Source organism: Lampris incognitus, chromosome 11, assembly GCF_029633865.1.
Source record: "Lampris incognitus isolate fLamInc1 chromosome 11, fLamInc1.hap2, whole genome shotgun sequence".
NCBI lineage: Eukaryota > Metazoa > Chordata > Actinopteri > Lampriformes > Lampridae > Lampris > Lampris incognitus.
Window position 1 is genome coordinate 58638225 of NC_079221.1, and position 15948 is coordinate 58654172.

The window sequence follows — 15948 nt, forward strand, 5'->3', positions numbered from 1 at the left end:
ACAGACTGTTGCAATAATCTAATCGACTGGAAACGAAGGCGTGGGTAAGCCTTTCTAGATCTTGTTTGGACATTATGTCTCTGACCCTAGCAATATTTTTTAGGTGGTAGTAGGCTGACGACGTTACCAATTTGATATGGCTATTAAAATTTAAATCTGAGTCCAGGATAACGCCAAGATTTCTTGATTAACTCTTAGTTATGAGAGACAGGGACTGAAGATGAGAGCTGACATTCTGTCGTTCTTTCTGTGCTCCAAAAGCAATTATCTCGGTCTTGTTCCTATTTATTTGGAGAAAATTTTGATGCATCCAGTCATTGATTTGTTCAGTGCAGTGGCACAGAGATTCAATAGGTCCATAGTCACCTGGTGTCAGTGATATATAAATTTGCACGTCATCTGCATAATTATGGTATGATACTTTATTGTTTTGTAGGATTTGGCCTAAAGGAAGCATGTACAGATTGAACAAAAGAGGACCTAAAATTGACCCCTGTGGAACCCCGCAAGTCATGGCCATCTGCTCGGACACACAGTTTCCAATGGAAACAAAATACTTTCTGTCTGTCATAAAGATATGACTTAACTTGAACCATTTAAGGACAGCCACGGGGAGGCCCGACTAATTTCCTAATCATTGTAATAGAATTGTATGGTCCACAGTGTCAAAAGTGGCACTAAGATCAAACAGTACTAAAACAGATTTTGCCAGAGTCATTGCTCAGGCGGATGTAATTTAGTACCTCTATGAGTGCAGTGTCAGTATTATGACGGGGCCAAAAGCCTGACTGGAAGATATCAAAGCAACCGTTCAATGTTAAAAAAGTTACTAAGTTGTTGGTAAACAACTTTTTCAATAACCTTACCTAAGAGCGGTAAGTTTGATATAGGTCAGTAGTTATTCAATACAGTAGCATCAAGACTGTTCTTCTTAGGAGATTCCTAATGACTGCAGTTTTCAAAGCCTTTAGGAAAATGCCAGATTGGATAGAGTTATTGACTACAAGTATTAGCGCCTTCGCCAGGCTGCTCAAAACTGTTTTAAGGAAGCTAGTGGGTAACACATCAAGGCAGCAGGTAGATGAATTAAGATTTGAGACAATTTCTTAGAGAGTTTTCTCGTCAATGGGAATACATTCTGTCGTGTATCTACAGGATAACTGAATTACACAACGATCAAGGTGTATCTTGGTCTTCCTGTTTTATTTACTAGACCGTAGTAACATTACAAAACGACTGCGTTAAGCAGGCACGAAAACACATGAGTGACCCTCTTGCTCTCGATGTCTGTTGGTTGTGTATGTTGTATAAATGTACGCGCGCCACTCTGGTGCGCGCCCTTGGAAGAAGACAGAGCAAGAGGGTCACTCATGTGTTTTCGAGTGACCCAGACTGGTTGGGGTCCAGGAGGTTGTTCTGGTGGAGGTACAAAGAAAGTTGGTTAAAGACAGCACATTCGAGAGTTTTGGTTAGAAAGGGGTAAAAGGGAAACCGGTCTGTTGTTTTTGATGTCAGGGGGTTAAGTGATGGTTTCTTGAGAAGGGAGATGACTCTAGCAGTCTTGAAGGCAGATGGAAAGCATCCTGCCTGGAGGGAGGTGTTGATGAGGTGGGTTAGAAAGGGAAGGAGTTCAGGTGCTATAGACTGAAGAAGAGGGGAGGGGACCGGGTCAAGGGAGCTTGTGGTGAGGTGACTCGTTATGAATTCCTGAAGCTACTTAATAACAAACTGATCGTTTAAACCAGCTGTGTTGGAGCAGGGAGAGATTTAAAACATGTAGGACAAGTGGTCCCCCAGGAGAGGTTTGAGAAACGCTGGTGTAGACTACGGAAGGCAGAGCAAACAAAGACAGACAGTACAGACGGGAAAGAAAGGCAGTTTGAGGCAGCCCTTTAAAAATGTTGCATATGACATCGATATATTTTGGCTCCTGAAAATTTGATTTGGCTCCTTTTTTAACCGCAGCCCTGTTACACCGACCCAGCTCTCCAATGAGATCTTGGTTTCCATGCCTCTTCATAATGAATTCCCTCCACTCCCTATCAACGAGGCTACAGACACACTCTGTTCCTCACTAGCCTCCTCTCTTAACAACCTCGACCCTCTACCATCCAAACCTGCTCATAATGCCCCCCCTACCCCCACCCCGAGAGCAAAGGGTGGGGCTCAGAGCGGCAGAGAGAAAATGGTGTAAAATCAGGGAGTCCACTGACCCCAGTAACTATCACTAGTGTCATTCTCCTCCAGCTTAAAAATAGCTAAGACCACTTACTATCAGAACAAGATCTGTAGCACCACTGATGCTTGAAAAATGTTTTTTTGCTTGTAACTTACTCCTCAATCTGCCTCCTCCTCCTCAGACCTCCACCCTGCTCACTCCTTACTTGTTCGTCTCATACTTTACTGATAAGGCTTCTGCCATCAGCAACCAGTTCTTTGAGCCTGACCAACGACGAATACGAATACTGCAGCTCCTGGACCTGTTCTCGAGGTCGTCAACCTTCAGTTTCAGTTGTTCATGCTCCTTCTCAAGATGACCAGTTGTAGATTCTAGTGCAGTTATTCTCCCCTGGGGTCATTCATTGACGTTTCAATGGTCTGAGTTGTCTGACCGTGTCTGGCAATAGTAGCACGGATGGATGAAATTTGTGCTGCCATGTTTGTAATAATTCTCTCCTCCATGCCGGAGAGTAGTTTCTGTATATCAGCCGAAGTTACCGCGGTGTTGCTGCTGTCGTCACACCTGGGTTCGTCATTAGTTAGCTCAGAAGCTAACCCGCCATGTTGACTACCATTCCCCTCACCTTCTGCTTCTTTGTCTTTGGCTGCGGTTGTTTTGCCCATGTTTAACTTGATATAAAGGACGTCAAGTCAAAAGCCAGTCTTAGAAGCGGGTTCTCCAATGTTTATGTGGGTAAATAATACAGCAGATATCAAATAAATGTCGAATGGTGACATAGCTTTTCCGACTTGCTGCCTACTCCGCCATTCGCCGACCCGGAAGTCCTTCTTCCCTATCTTAATCGCAGGATTCGCCCATGAAGAAGAGTAACCTTGTTTATATTGAGAAAGGCCGAACATTTTATGAACCTTGCTCCAAACCTCCCGTGAGTGCTGAAGTGCTGACTTCCCCTTCAGGATGAGACTTTGAAGGTTTTTGAAACAGAGCATCTATAAATCTAAACGGGGACGTAAGCGATTTCTCTATCTCCATCCACCCCAGATGTGATTCACTCCCTGACCAGTGTTTGCATAGGTTCTCCATCTCAAAGGCAGTGTTGTACAATTCTATATTTGGCAGTGCCAGTCCACCCCTCACTCTACTGGTGAACAGCTTATTAAGACTAATTCGGGGTTTCTTCCCATTCCATAGGAAGTCCCTAACTGCCGCATTATACTGCTTAACCACCGATGCAGGAAGATTTAAAGGGAGCATCGTATTGATATAGTTAACCTTTGAGGACACTGTTGCAAGTGTAGGTGCATATAAATAACAGACAGAGTCGGGCTGTGTCGCTTAGTAACATGTATTCACCGGCTGTGCCCATAACGCAACTGAGGCATGTTACACAGCGCAAGTATACATCAATCAGTGCCCCCAGGGGGCGCTGTTGGCTGCATAACATTACCCTACAACATCTCCCTTCCTTTCGTAGAATACAATACCAAACAATATAATGGATAGTATTAGCCATTAGAACATTAGTGCTCATATCCCAATATTAAAATAGTACAATGGAAATAGTGCATCAAGAAGGAACAGCAAGTCAACATCAACCAAAACCTCTGCAGAACAAGCCTGGCTTGTACATCACCGTGAGGCAGTAGTTCTGAAGTGTGAGGAGCATGCTTTGAAGGCGCTTTGGTGCACTGAGTAGGGGCTTAGTGAAGATTGACACCAGCGGGCGTCGGTCGGTCTCTGCAGTCACATCACCCCTCCCATATAGGTAGTAGTGGAAGCGTTGACAAGCGAATACGATGCTCAGGCACTCCTTCTCAATCTGTGCATAGTTTTGCTCCGTCTGGTTCAGCGCGCGGGAGGCGAACGCGACCGGCTGTCCCCCCTGAAGCAGGCAGCAGCCCAAACCGGTCTGACTGGAGTCGCTCTGTATGGTGACTGGCTTGCTGACATCATAGTAACGTAGTACTGGCACCGCCGGGACCAGCGTTTTGATTTCCTTCATAGCAGCATCATGTTTGGGCAACCAGTGCCACGGCACACCTTTGTCCAGCAACCTTCTCAGCGGTTCACACACCTCTGACAAGCGGGGCATGAACCTCGATAAACAGTTAACGCAGCCGACACACCGCTGAACGCCTTTTGCATCCGTGGGGTTTGGCATGTCCAGGACTGCCCTGACCTTCTCGGGATCAGCTTTGAGGCCCTCCACCGACAGTATGTGGCCATGGAAGCGGACCTCCCTCACACGAAACTGTAGCTTTTTTATGCTCAGCCTCAGCTTCACTTCCCTGCATCTGTCCATCAGAGCAATGAGGTTTGCGTCGTGGTTGCGAACGGCCTCCTCCTCCGTGTCCCCACAGCCGACTATGAGGATGTCATCGGCTATGGGCTCGATTCCTTTCAAACCGGCCAGCAGCTCATGTTGTTTCCTCTGGTACAGCTCTGGTGCAACTGACACGCCGAAAGGGAGCTTCAGCCATCGCTTTCTACCCTACGGCGTCCAGAACGTTGTCATCAGGCTGCTCTCCTCATCAAGGCGACACTGCAAGAATGCATCGCGCGCATCCACCAGGGTGAAGATACGTGCCTTAGGCAGCTTGTACAGCACGTCATCTAAAGTGGGCATGAGGTAATGGGACCTTTTCAGGGCTCGGTTAAGTGGCTTGGGGTCGATGCAAAGCCTCAATTTGTCTGGCTTCTTCACTATGACCAGATTGCTAATCCAGTCTGTGGGCTGAGTGACTGTGGTTAAGTGTCCATCCTTTTCATATTGGTCCAGCTGCGCCTTAACAGCTGCCTTGAGGGCCACCGGGACATTTCTTGGTGCGCACTGGACAGGGGCCACAGTGCTATCCAACTCGAAGTGAACATCACCCGGCAGTGACTCGACTGGGCTGGTGAACACGTCATTGTAAGTGTTAATGAGACAGCCTTTGGTTAGCTCACCTGTCTTGCAGCGCTCCACTTTATTCAGCTCTTCGGGAATGGTGAAGCGTATCAAGCCAAGTCTCTCGCATGTCTCCCCTGAAAGCAAGGGCTTCTGGCTGGTGCGCACGACCTCAAAGTCCAGTCTGTGCGTCTTGCCCCTGATGACACACTGTGTGCTGTACACGCCCATTGAGCTCATCCACTCACTGTTGTAGAGTCTCAGCCTGGTGAGACTTTTCTGAAGAGGCACTCTAGGCGCCAGTCTCATCTTGTCTTTCAAGCTCATCACGTTGCAGGTGGCTCCAGAGTCAAGCTGGCACCTCTGGACCCCTCTGTGCAGTGGCAGGTTTACAAACCACTTTTTCCTTTGAGTGTTCACAGCCCCCACGCTCTCAGCCGTGTACACATCCCTCTCATCGCGGTCGCTGTCCTCCGGGTCCCCTAGCGGCGGGTCATCCACAGCGTTCAACTGACGTGCTTGCTGGCCTCTTTTCATGCATACTTTGGCAAAGTGATTAGCAGTGCCACACAAGCGACATGACTTTCCAAATGCGGGGCACAGGTCTCGCCCCCGTCTGTGCGGTGTGCCACAGTACTTGCATTCACCTGTGCCTCTCTGTGGCTGTGCAGATGTGTTGGTGGGCTCGGATGGCCTGCTGGTAGGTCTCCGTCCTGGTCGCTGTCCATGTGCTACATTGATGCTCTCCGCAGTCACAGAGCTGCTAAGTGACATGGATTTTAACTTATTGTCCAACACCTCCGCTGCACGGCAAATGTCAATAGCTCCCTCCAACTTAAGCTCCTTTTCTCTTAGCATGCGTCGTCTGGCGCCCTCATCAGTTGTTCCCAGAACAAGCCTGTCCCTTATAAGCTCGTCTCTTATAGCTCCATATTCACATGTGGCAGCCTTTTCTCTCAGTCTCGTGACAAAAGCATCCACAGGTTCTCCTTCCTCTTGTTTAAGGTTGCCAAAAACATACCTCTCAATGATGACGTTTTTGGTAGGTGTGAAGTATTATTCCCCCAGTTTGTCGAGTATCGCTCCGGCGTCTTTCTGCTCTTCCGCTGTGAGTCCCAGGTTGTGCAGGTAAACATGGAGGCTTTCTTCCCCATTAGCCTCCGGAGCGTCGCTGCCTGCACCGGCTTCTCTGCCTTGTCGATCCCGGTCGCAAGCACATAATCCTCAAACTCTGATGGAAAGCTAGCCCAGTTGCTGTGAAGATCCCCAGTCATCTTCATGGGCTCCGGCGGCGGAATATTGGAAGCCATCGTCTTGGCTCGATGCCAATGCTAGCAGGCTAACTGAAACTTCTAGCTACGCTTAGTAAAAAAATAAACGCTCGCTGTTCAAGCAACAGGCAACGTAAGACTCACGTTGGGTTCCAATACAGCTTCTGACACCATGTTGCAAGTTTAGGTGCATATAAATAACAGACAGAGTCGGGCTGTGTCGCTTAGTAACATGTATTCACCGGCTGTGCCCATAACGCAACTGAGGCATGTTACACAAGGCAAGTATACATCAATCAGTGCCCCCAGGGGGAGCTGTTGGCTGCATAACATTACCCTACAACAGCTAGCTTAGCCTGCCCCGCATCCACGTCCTGTCAGACCGCCCTCGGTGTTATTGGAACCGCCGGTCTGCATGGGCTAGCAGCTAGCTTAGCCTGCCCCGCTTCCGCGTCCTGTCAGACCGCCCTCGGCGTTATTGGAACCGCCGGTCTGCATGGGCTAGCAGCTAGCTTAGCCTGCCCCGCATCCACGTCCTGTCAGACCGCCCGGTGTTATTGGAACCGCCGGTCTGCATGGGCTAGCAGCTAGCTTAGCCTGCCCCGCTTCCGCGTCCTATCAGACTCATTTTCTAAATAAGGTGGAACATATCAGGTCCCAAGTCCAGCCAGGCTGTTGCACTCATTTCATTCCCCATGTTAATTCTGCCTCTTTTACCCAGTTTCAACCCATTACAGTTTCAGTGTTAAAGAGTACAGTCTCCAGTGTGATCTCCTCCTCCTGTATCTGAGACATCATCCCCACTAAGCTGCTCAAGGAAGTAGTTTCAACTAACAGTCCATTGATTCTTCAAATTCTTAATAATTCTCTGGCCTCTGGTTCATTTCCAAACAGTTTTAAGCACGCCATTGTTCACCCATTGCTAAAGAAAGCCAATTTAGATCTCCTGTCCCTAAGTAAGTACAGACCAATCTGGGTTAAATGCAGAGGAAGAATTTCCCCAAGGGGATTAATAAATAAATAAATAAATAAATGATTTTCTATCTGAGGTTCTGGAGGGAGTAATTTCTCCTCAGTTATCCAAAAGGAGTTGAATCAAGTGCGACTGGGCTTGGTATATATCCGTGAAGACGTTTCACCTCTCATCCAAGAGGCTTCCTCAGTTCGGGCCTTTCTGACTAGACCAAGCTAGTCTGACTGGCTGCTGATGAGACTCAGAATTTATCCTCTAGGAGTCGTTATCAGAGCTGTAGATGTCCATGGCTCTTTGTGTCCGGATGTTTACCAACGCCCGTCGCTAACAGAGCCATAGATATGAGTGGCTCTTTTGTGTACCGATGTTTGGCCGCGCCCGTCGTTATCGGAGCTGTTGATATGCGTGGCTCTCCTGTGCTCCACAGAGCCATGCATATCAATAGCTCTGACAACGACTCCAAGAGGATAAAGTCAGACTAGCTTGGTCTAGTCAGACTAGCTTGGTCTAGTCAGAAAGGCACGAACTGAGGAAGCCTCTTGGATGAGAGGCGAAACGTCTTCACGGATATATACCAAGTCCAGTTGCACTTGATTCAACTCCTTTTGGATAACCATGACGACCTGGATGAATGAGAACATTCACAGACTTCTTCTCAGTTGATTTTTTTAATGAACACTAACAGTGTTTTAAGCCATTTACAGTGTGGTTTTAGAGCATTTCATAGTACTGAGACAGCTCTACTTAAGGTCACCAATGATCTACTGCTGACTGCAAACAGAATGGCTGCTTGACTTTAGTTCTTTCAGACTTAAGTGCTGCCTTTGACACAGTCGATCACAAAATCCTCTTATATCGTTTAGAGACTTGGGTTGGCGTCAAAGGCTCGGCTTTTAGCTTTTTACGCTCTTATCTCACCAACAGAACTTTTTCAATTGTTTTGGGTAACTCTACCTCTGCAGTGGCTCAGTTGAGTTGTCCTGGATGTCTGAAAATTTTCTCAAATTTAATGAGAAGTCTTAGGTCATTCTCTTTGGTCTCGAAAATTCCATCAGCCCGTTTGTTACTAATCTTGGTGATCTGTCAGGTAGTTTTAAGCATGCTGCTAGGAATCTTGGGTAATATTCAATGTTAACCTCTGTTTTGATAATCAAATCAAACATGATGTTCAGTCATGCTTTCTCCAGCTCAAACTAATCTCCAAAAGTAGGTCATTTCATCAACTGCCGATCTGAAAAATGTTGTGCATGGTTTTATCTATTCATTTGACACCCATTTCTTATCGGACTTGAACCTCGTTTTTTGGCACTTAATTGCCTTGTTGCCCCTGGCTAGATCCTTGCTTGTGTTGTATTAACTCTCAGATGTACATCGCGTTGGATAGAAGTGTTTGCTAAATGAAATTGTAATTGTAAATCTATTCTCGACTTGACTACTGTAATGCACTGTATTCTGGTATCAGCAAGGGCTCCCTCCACCATCTGCAGTTGGTACAAAATGCCGCTGCTCGGCTCATTACAGGAACAAGGAGGCATGACCATATCACTCCTGTGCTTGCCTCCCTACACTGGCTCCCTGTTATATTACGAATCGATTTTAAAATTTTACTGCTCACTTTTAAGGCTTTAAATGGCATTGCTCCTTTATACATTTGTGATGTGTTGACTTGGTATGTCCCCCCTCGACCATGAAGGTCTGCAGATGGAGCCCTGCTGGTTATTCCCAGGTCTCGGTTGGTTACAATGGGTGATCGGGCTTTTGCTGTTAGAGCCCCCACACTATGGACCTCTCTTCCTGCTGAGCTAAGACGAACTAAGTCGTTAGCTTCTTTTAAATCTCGTCTTAAAACCTTTTTTCTTATGAAAGCTTTTACAAATGTTTGCTATTTGTTTTTATTTTTACTGCTTTTATTTTTACGCTGACTTATTTGGTCTGACTCTTATTTTTGCCTTGTCTGGATTTTTTTTTGTGAAGCACTTTGTAACATCGTTTTAGAAAAGTGCTGTATAAATAAAATTATTATTATTATTATCGTTATTATCATGATTATTATTACATAGCCTCTGTTTTGCCAAGAACTTTGCCAGGCCTCCTCGTGGCCACACATGGAACTGGGTACCTCACGGCCTCGGGCTAACTTGGTAGGTGATCTCGGAGCTGCAGTCCGCAGAGGCTGGTCATGGCCAGCCACTGCCCCGCTGTCTTGTGGGAAGGCTATTGAGACAAAGGCTCGGGGAGCACACCCTGAGAGAAAAGCAACGTGTTTGGCAGCACACATTAGTCAGTTCTTCGACAGTCTGGAGTTTCCGGCAGCCTCCTGCAGTCATGATGGGTGACTGATCGTCCTGGGCGTAAAGCCCTTGCCACCAGACCAGGACCAACCTGTCATGACAAAGGCAATGCTAATGAGGACTGCGCACCCCCATGGCACTCTAGAAAACGTCCTTGCTTAAGTCTCCACCTCTGACCGTGGTGTACAATGTCTGGCCTTACATGTGGTAGACGTTTGGTGACGGGAGCACAGTAGAATAGCCTGGGAGCTCCTAGCCAGAGCCCTGCACATCAGCGGCACGGGGTGTATGGTCACTAGCAGCTGGGATGGGATTGAGTGGCAGCTGCTTTCGGCAGACCCCTGTGTGACTGAGCAGCCCTATTTAGGGACCACACTGCTCATCCCAATTGGGGAGGGACCTAGAAAAGGTGGCCAGAAATTGTTCACTCAGCCAGCCACGTCCTATGTAGGTCGTCTATCGGGAATTCCATGCTGTGGTAAAAGCAAGAAAATGATCCTATTCAAATTGGCAACAGGGAATATTAGGACTCTCCGCGATACGCATGGCAGCAGACCACGTCGAAGGACCCCGCTGATTGTCGAGGCACTATGTGCATGTCTCCATGTGCTCATTTATTCTATGTTGATACCCTTATGAATATTCGGATTATTGGTTATTGATGAGGTAAGTCTATACTACACTAATAGATTTTAATAAAGGTACTTGAAACCTCCCTCCTTCTCTCTCCCTTTGTGTCTCAGGTCAGAGGAGTTCTGCGCATGGGGCTGGCAGTGTGTCACTGAAAGATGTGTTTGCAGTGAAGGTTAAGCGTCGTCGTGTCAGGGGTCAACAGACGGGGGGTGCTGTGATGGGCGTGACCCTCTTCTGCTGTCGAAGGAGAGGACTCAGACTGACAGAAGACAGTATTCATTTGCACAACACATCTATAGACTACTGCCACACTTGGTACACCACACTGAAGGATCTTCTCAGAGGTACACACACACACACACGCACACACACACACACACATGCACACACACACACGCACACACACACACGCACACACACACACACACACAGTCCGGGGTTTTTTGTCTTCTTTTAACGGGTCAATATTGACTCATCAAACAGAACATTTACCCTTCATGGCTGCACAATCCATCCTTACCATGTAACAACACAGTCCACATCTGAACTGAGGAGAGTCAGCTGACGAGGAGGAGACAGACATCCCCATGTAGTTATACGATACAGACAGACAGACAGACAGAAGGACAGAGAGACAGAGAGAGAGAGAGAGAGAGAGAGAGAGAGAGACGGTTAAAGAGATCAGCATGATGAGCAGAAAAGGCGCTTTGTGCCAGCTAAGCCATTGTTTCCCAGCGGACAGCGTGAGGTGGCCTACGTAGTGGTGTTACTACTTTTGTTGTCGTGGACAGTTTGGGTGTCCTGCTCTACTGCAACACTCAAAGTTCCAACTATTGGAACTTTAACCCCATTTGCCGTTGGCCTTCCAAAATGGTCCAGTCAGACTACAGCTTTCTGTGACATAGACAATATCGATGACTTGCTCCAACATTGAGAAGCTAATGATTAGCATGTCTGAGTTTCCTGAGCTATACACGTAGCATCAATGTGAACTGAGTGATGATGAACTCTTCAGGTATCAAACTGAGTGATGATGAGCTCTTCAGGTATCAAACTGAGTCATGATGAGCTCTTCAGGTATCAAACTGAGTCATGATGAGCTCTTCAGGTATCAAACTAAGTCATGATGAACTCTTCAGGTATCAAACTGAGTCATGATGAGCTCTTCAGGTATCAAACTGAGTAATGATGAGCTCTTCAGGTATCACACTGAGTCATGATGAGCTCTTCAGGTATCAAACTGAGTAATGATGAGCTCTTCAGGTATCACACTGAGTCATGATGAGCTCTTCAGGTATCAAACTGAGTCATGATGAGCTCTTCAGGTATCAAACTGAGTCATGATGAGCTCTTCAGGTATCTTGGAGTAATCCAATTTGCGACAGATTTGGTGCTCAATTGATATTTCAACCAGTCCATTCAAAAGGTCTCATGACGTTGACGATCGCAGATAGTTCTTTGCAAGTTTGAGACTTGAAGAACTCCTCTCTCCTGTTGTCATGGTTCCACAACAGTTAATAATAATAAGTGCAGGGCAACGCTAAGATCTGGATACAAATCCAGTGAAAATACTCGTTTGAATATTTTAATAAAATACCCTGCTCTTGGCAAAGCAATCGATTATTCAATGATTGTGCTCTTTGTTTTTGCAAAGCTTGTCATGGAGCGGCGCCACCGGTGGTCTGGCATACTGGGCAATTGCCCAGTTTGCCCAGCGCTTCCACTGACCCTCTTGCATTGGAACAGACCTAGCAAGTTGCTTATCATATTGCCAGTCTGTCATTCTACCTACTAGCATGCCAAGTTATTAACTGAGTTGAAATAGAATGTGTTCAGTCCAATGTATAAAACATGCTGGCTAGTTTTACTGGGGAGGCAGGGGTTCTGTGTAGTAAAACATGTATTAAACATGCTGGCTAGTTTTACTGGTGAGGCAGTGGTTCTGTGTAGTAAAACATGTATTAAACATGCTGGCTAATTTTACTGGTGAGGCAGTGGTTCTGTGTAGTAAAACATGGATTAAACATGCTGGCTAGTTTTACTGGGGAGGCAGTGGTTCTGTGTAGTAACACATGTATAAAAAATGTTGGCTAGTTTTACTGGGGAGGCAGTGGTTCTGTGTAGTAAAACATGTATAAAACATGCTGGCTAGTTTTACTGGTCAGGTGGTGGTTCTGTGTAGTAAAACATGTATTAAACATGCTGGCTAATTTTACTGGTGAGGCAGTGGTTCTGTGTAGTAAAACATGTATTAAACATGCTGGCTAGTTTTACTGGTGAGGCAGTGGTTCTGTGTAGTAACACATGTATAAAAAATGTTTTCTAGTTTTACTGGTCAGGTGGTGGTTCTGTGTAGTGACACATGTATAACATCTGTTGGTTGGTTTTACTGGTCAGGCGGTGGTTCTGTATATTAAAACATATAAAACAAGTTGGCTAGTTTTACTGGTAGTTCTATGTAGTAAAAAATGCATGTTGGCTAGTTTTAATGTGTAGTAGGATAATTGACCTTTCGCAAAGTCCCGCCCCCCTTAGTTACTGTTGCTATGCCCGTCAAGCATTTCAGAACTATCCAGGAAGTAGCCGGAAAACACCAAAACATGAAGGAATAAATCAGCGCATTGTGTGGGTAAAAGTAACAGTAATAATACGTTAGCTGTATTAGCTATCAATAATAGCTAGTAGCCAGCTTAGCTTGGAGCAGACAGGTATTTTTGTTCATTTTGGATGGATTAAGCTGGCCATGGGGTCTGCTATACTGCGAAATCTATTGCCCACATTGCGCTTCTTGGGTTCTGGGTTTCGAGAAGGGAAAGAGAATTACACCCCCTCCAAACTTTTCAGATATCTAGTATCCGATTTGCAGATCCCATAGGCCCACCGTTTCAGCATTTTGTTGTGTGTTTGAAAGCTTGATGGATCGTTGCTAAGGTCAGATTGGACAAGCATCGTTCTGGGGCGGTACTTTGCGAAAGATCAATTGTTTATAATACATGTTGGCTAGTTTTAGTGTGTAGTAGGATACGTGTTTATAATACATGTTGGCTAGTTTCAGTGTGTAGTAAGATAAATGTTTATAATACATGCTGGCTAGTTTTAGTGTGTTGTAGGATAATTGTTTATAATACATGTTGGCTAGTTTTAGTGTGTTGTAGGATAATTGTTTATAATACATGTTGGCTAGTTTTAGTGTGTTGTAGGATAATTGTTTATAATACATGTTGGCTAGTTTTAGTGTGTAGTAGGATAAGTGTTTATAATACATGTTGGCTAGTTTTAGTGTGTAGTAGGATAAGTGTTTATAATACATGCTGACTAGTTTTAGTGTGTTGTAGGATAATTGTTTATAATACATGCTGGCTAGTTTTAGTGTGTAGTAAGATAATTGTTTATAATACATGCTGGCTAGTTTTAGTGTTGTAATAACCTCAAAGAATGAAACAGTGAGACCAAGGTAATGGGTAAACTAGCAACATGTTTACTTTGATAACCGGCAGACACATACAGGGCATGATCTTACTCTTCGCTGGCCGAGCGTTCTGACTTCCTTACTAAGTAACCCTGTCCTCCACCTAGTGGTTGAACTGGAAAGTAACATTCCCTCCCACTTAAGATATAACATAAGCATTGTAAGCAGAACTCCAACAGTTTCTCTAAGCTAAAACAATAATAATAATAAAAAAACAACTCTCACATGGCCTATACCTTCTCTATCTCCTTCTGGTTGATTTGAACTAAACAGTCACCATTTACCATGCAATTCACTAACAGTGATGCCACCTTAAAACAGGTATTATCTCCTCATGCAGTTAAACGGGAAGTATCTCCATAGATAGCTTAGGTAAATATCACCAGGTACGCATCATTTATTGTCTGTTCTACAGTGCAAAGTCTTTCAGGTGGCTTGGCAGCTTTGTGAGTCTTTTTGTACGTCGGACACTTTGAGTGGCATCACTGCTCCCTTTCAGTTGTGCAGTATCTGGTGGCTGCCTCTGGGCACTGACCTGAGTATCTGACTCGGAGCTTGGATTTCCTTCAGTGGGTTGTGGTTGCCAAGGGAGATCCACCGGTTGTGGTGACGACACGACAGCAGTACCAGGAGCGTGGGTGCTTGGCTCCTCAAATACATCCAGCCCTTCTGCTGTCTCTTCACGCCCGGACAGGATCTGGTCCACATGTCGGCGGACCACTCTACCATCTGCCAGCATGACCTTATATGAGACAGGACCTGTTTCTGACAATGAATCCTGGGACCCACCTCGGTCCGTGGCTGAAACTCCTTGTCATGACAGCGTCTCCTGCCCTGAACCCTCTGTCCTTTGTATTTTTGTCGTGCTGGTCTTTCTGTTTTCTTTGTCTGGTTTCTATTTTCCTGTTTAGGTCTGGGTGTAATAAGTCCAGAGTGGAGTGCAGCTTCCTCCCCAACAGCATCTCAGCTGGGGAGAGACCTGTGGTGGACTGTGGCGTTATCCTGTAGCTGAACAAGACCCATGACACCTTAGCTGACAAGCTGCCCTCAGCGCTTTTTTTTAATCATCTCTTTAAATGTTTGAACAGCCCGCTCGACCAGTCCATTTGACGACGGGTGGTAGGAAGCAGCCGTCACGTGCACTATTCGGTTTTTTCTCATAAATTCTTCCAGTACTAACAACACATGTGGCATTGTCACTCGCCACCATTTCAGGGATGCCCTGGTTGCTGAAGCTTTGGTGCAGGCAGTCTATGGTAGTGGTGGATGTGGCGCCATTCACAGGATACACATCCATCCATTTGGAGTGTGCATCGATGATTACGAGGAACCTTTCCTCCATAAATGGTTCTGCATAAGCCATATACAGTCTCCTCCATGGCTTGTCAGGCCACTCCCAAGGGTGGAGAGGAGTAGCTGCTGATGCCTTTCTGTGTGCCAGACATGCGCTGCATGTTTTGACTAGGTGTTCTATGTCTGCATCTAGCTTTGGCCACCATATATAACGCCGTGCCAGGGCTTTCATCTGGGAGACCCCAGGATGGCTTTGATGAAGCTGCTCTAAGAACATTTGTCTGGCTGGCTGTGGAATAATCACTCGTGCTCCCCACAACACGCACCCATCCTGAACGCTGAGTTTTGCCCCTCTCACCGTGTATGGTGCAAAGTCCCCCTCTGTTTGATGTGGCCACCCCCTTACCACATATTCACGTACTCTGGCTAGTACTGGATCTTTACTCGTCAGTGCCTTTACCTGTTCAGCTGTCACTGGTGTTGTGTCCATTTCCTCAAACACCAGCACTCTGTCCTCCGGTGCTGTAGTGATGGGCGTGTGCTGGAGGGGCAGTCGGCTTAAAGCGTCTGCGTTGCTGTGGTCTTTCCCTGCCTTGTAGACAATGGCATATTCATATGCCCTCAAGGTCACTGTCCACATCTGTACTTGTGGTGACACCATGTGTGGAACAGCCTTAACTTCACTGAACAGGGAAAGCAGTGGTTTATGGTCTGTGCAAATGGTGAACTTACGACCATAGATGTATTTGTGGAACTTCTGCACCCCAAACATTACTGCTAAACCCTCTTTGCCCAATCGGGAGTAATTCCTTTCCGCCGGTGTCAGAGTTCTGGACATAAACCCTATTGGTCTCTCTGTTCCATCTCTCATTTTGTGAGACAGCACCGCGCTGACCCCATAGGGTGATGCATCACATGAGAGGATGAGTTCTTTCTCTCTGTCGTATAG

General features: G+C 46.1%; 1 protein-coding gene across 1 annotated transcript in view; it reads left to right on the forward strand.

The window, feature by feature from the left end:
• cerkl (ceramide kinase-like) overlaps window positions 1-15948 on the forward strand; it is a 204980-nt gene that overhangs the window by 54947 nt on the left and 134085 nt on the right. The window contains exon 8 of the mRNA XM_056288976.1: window positions 10379-10581. Coding sequence (XP_056144951.1) covers window positions 10379-10581 — 203 coding nt within the window. The remainder of the gene's footprint in view (window positions 1-10378; window positions 10582-15948) is intronic.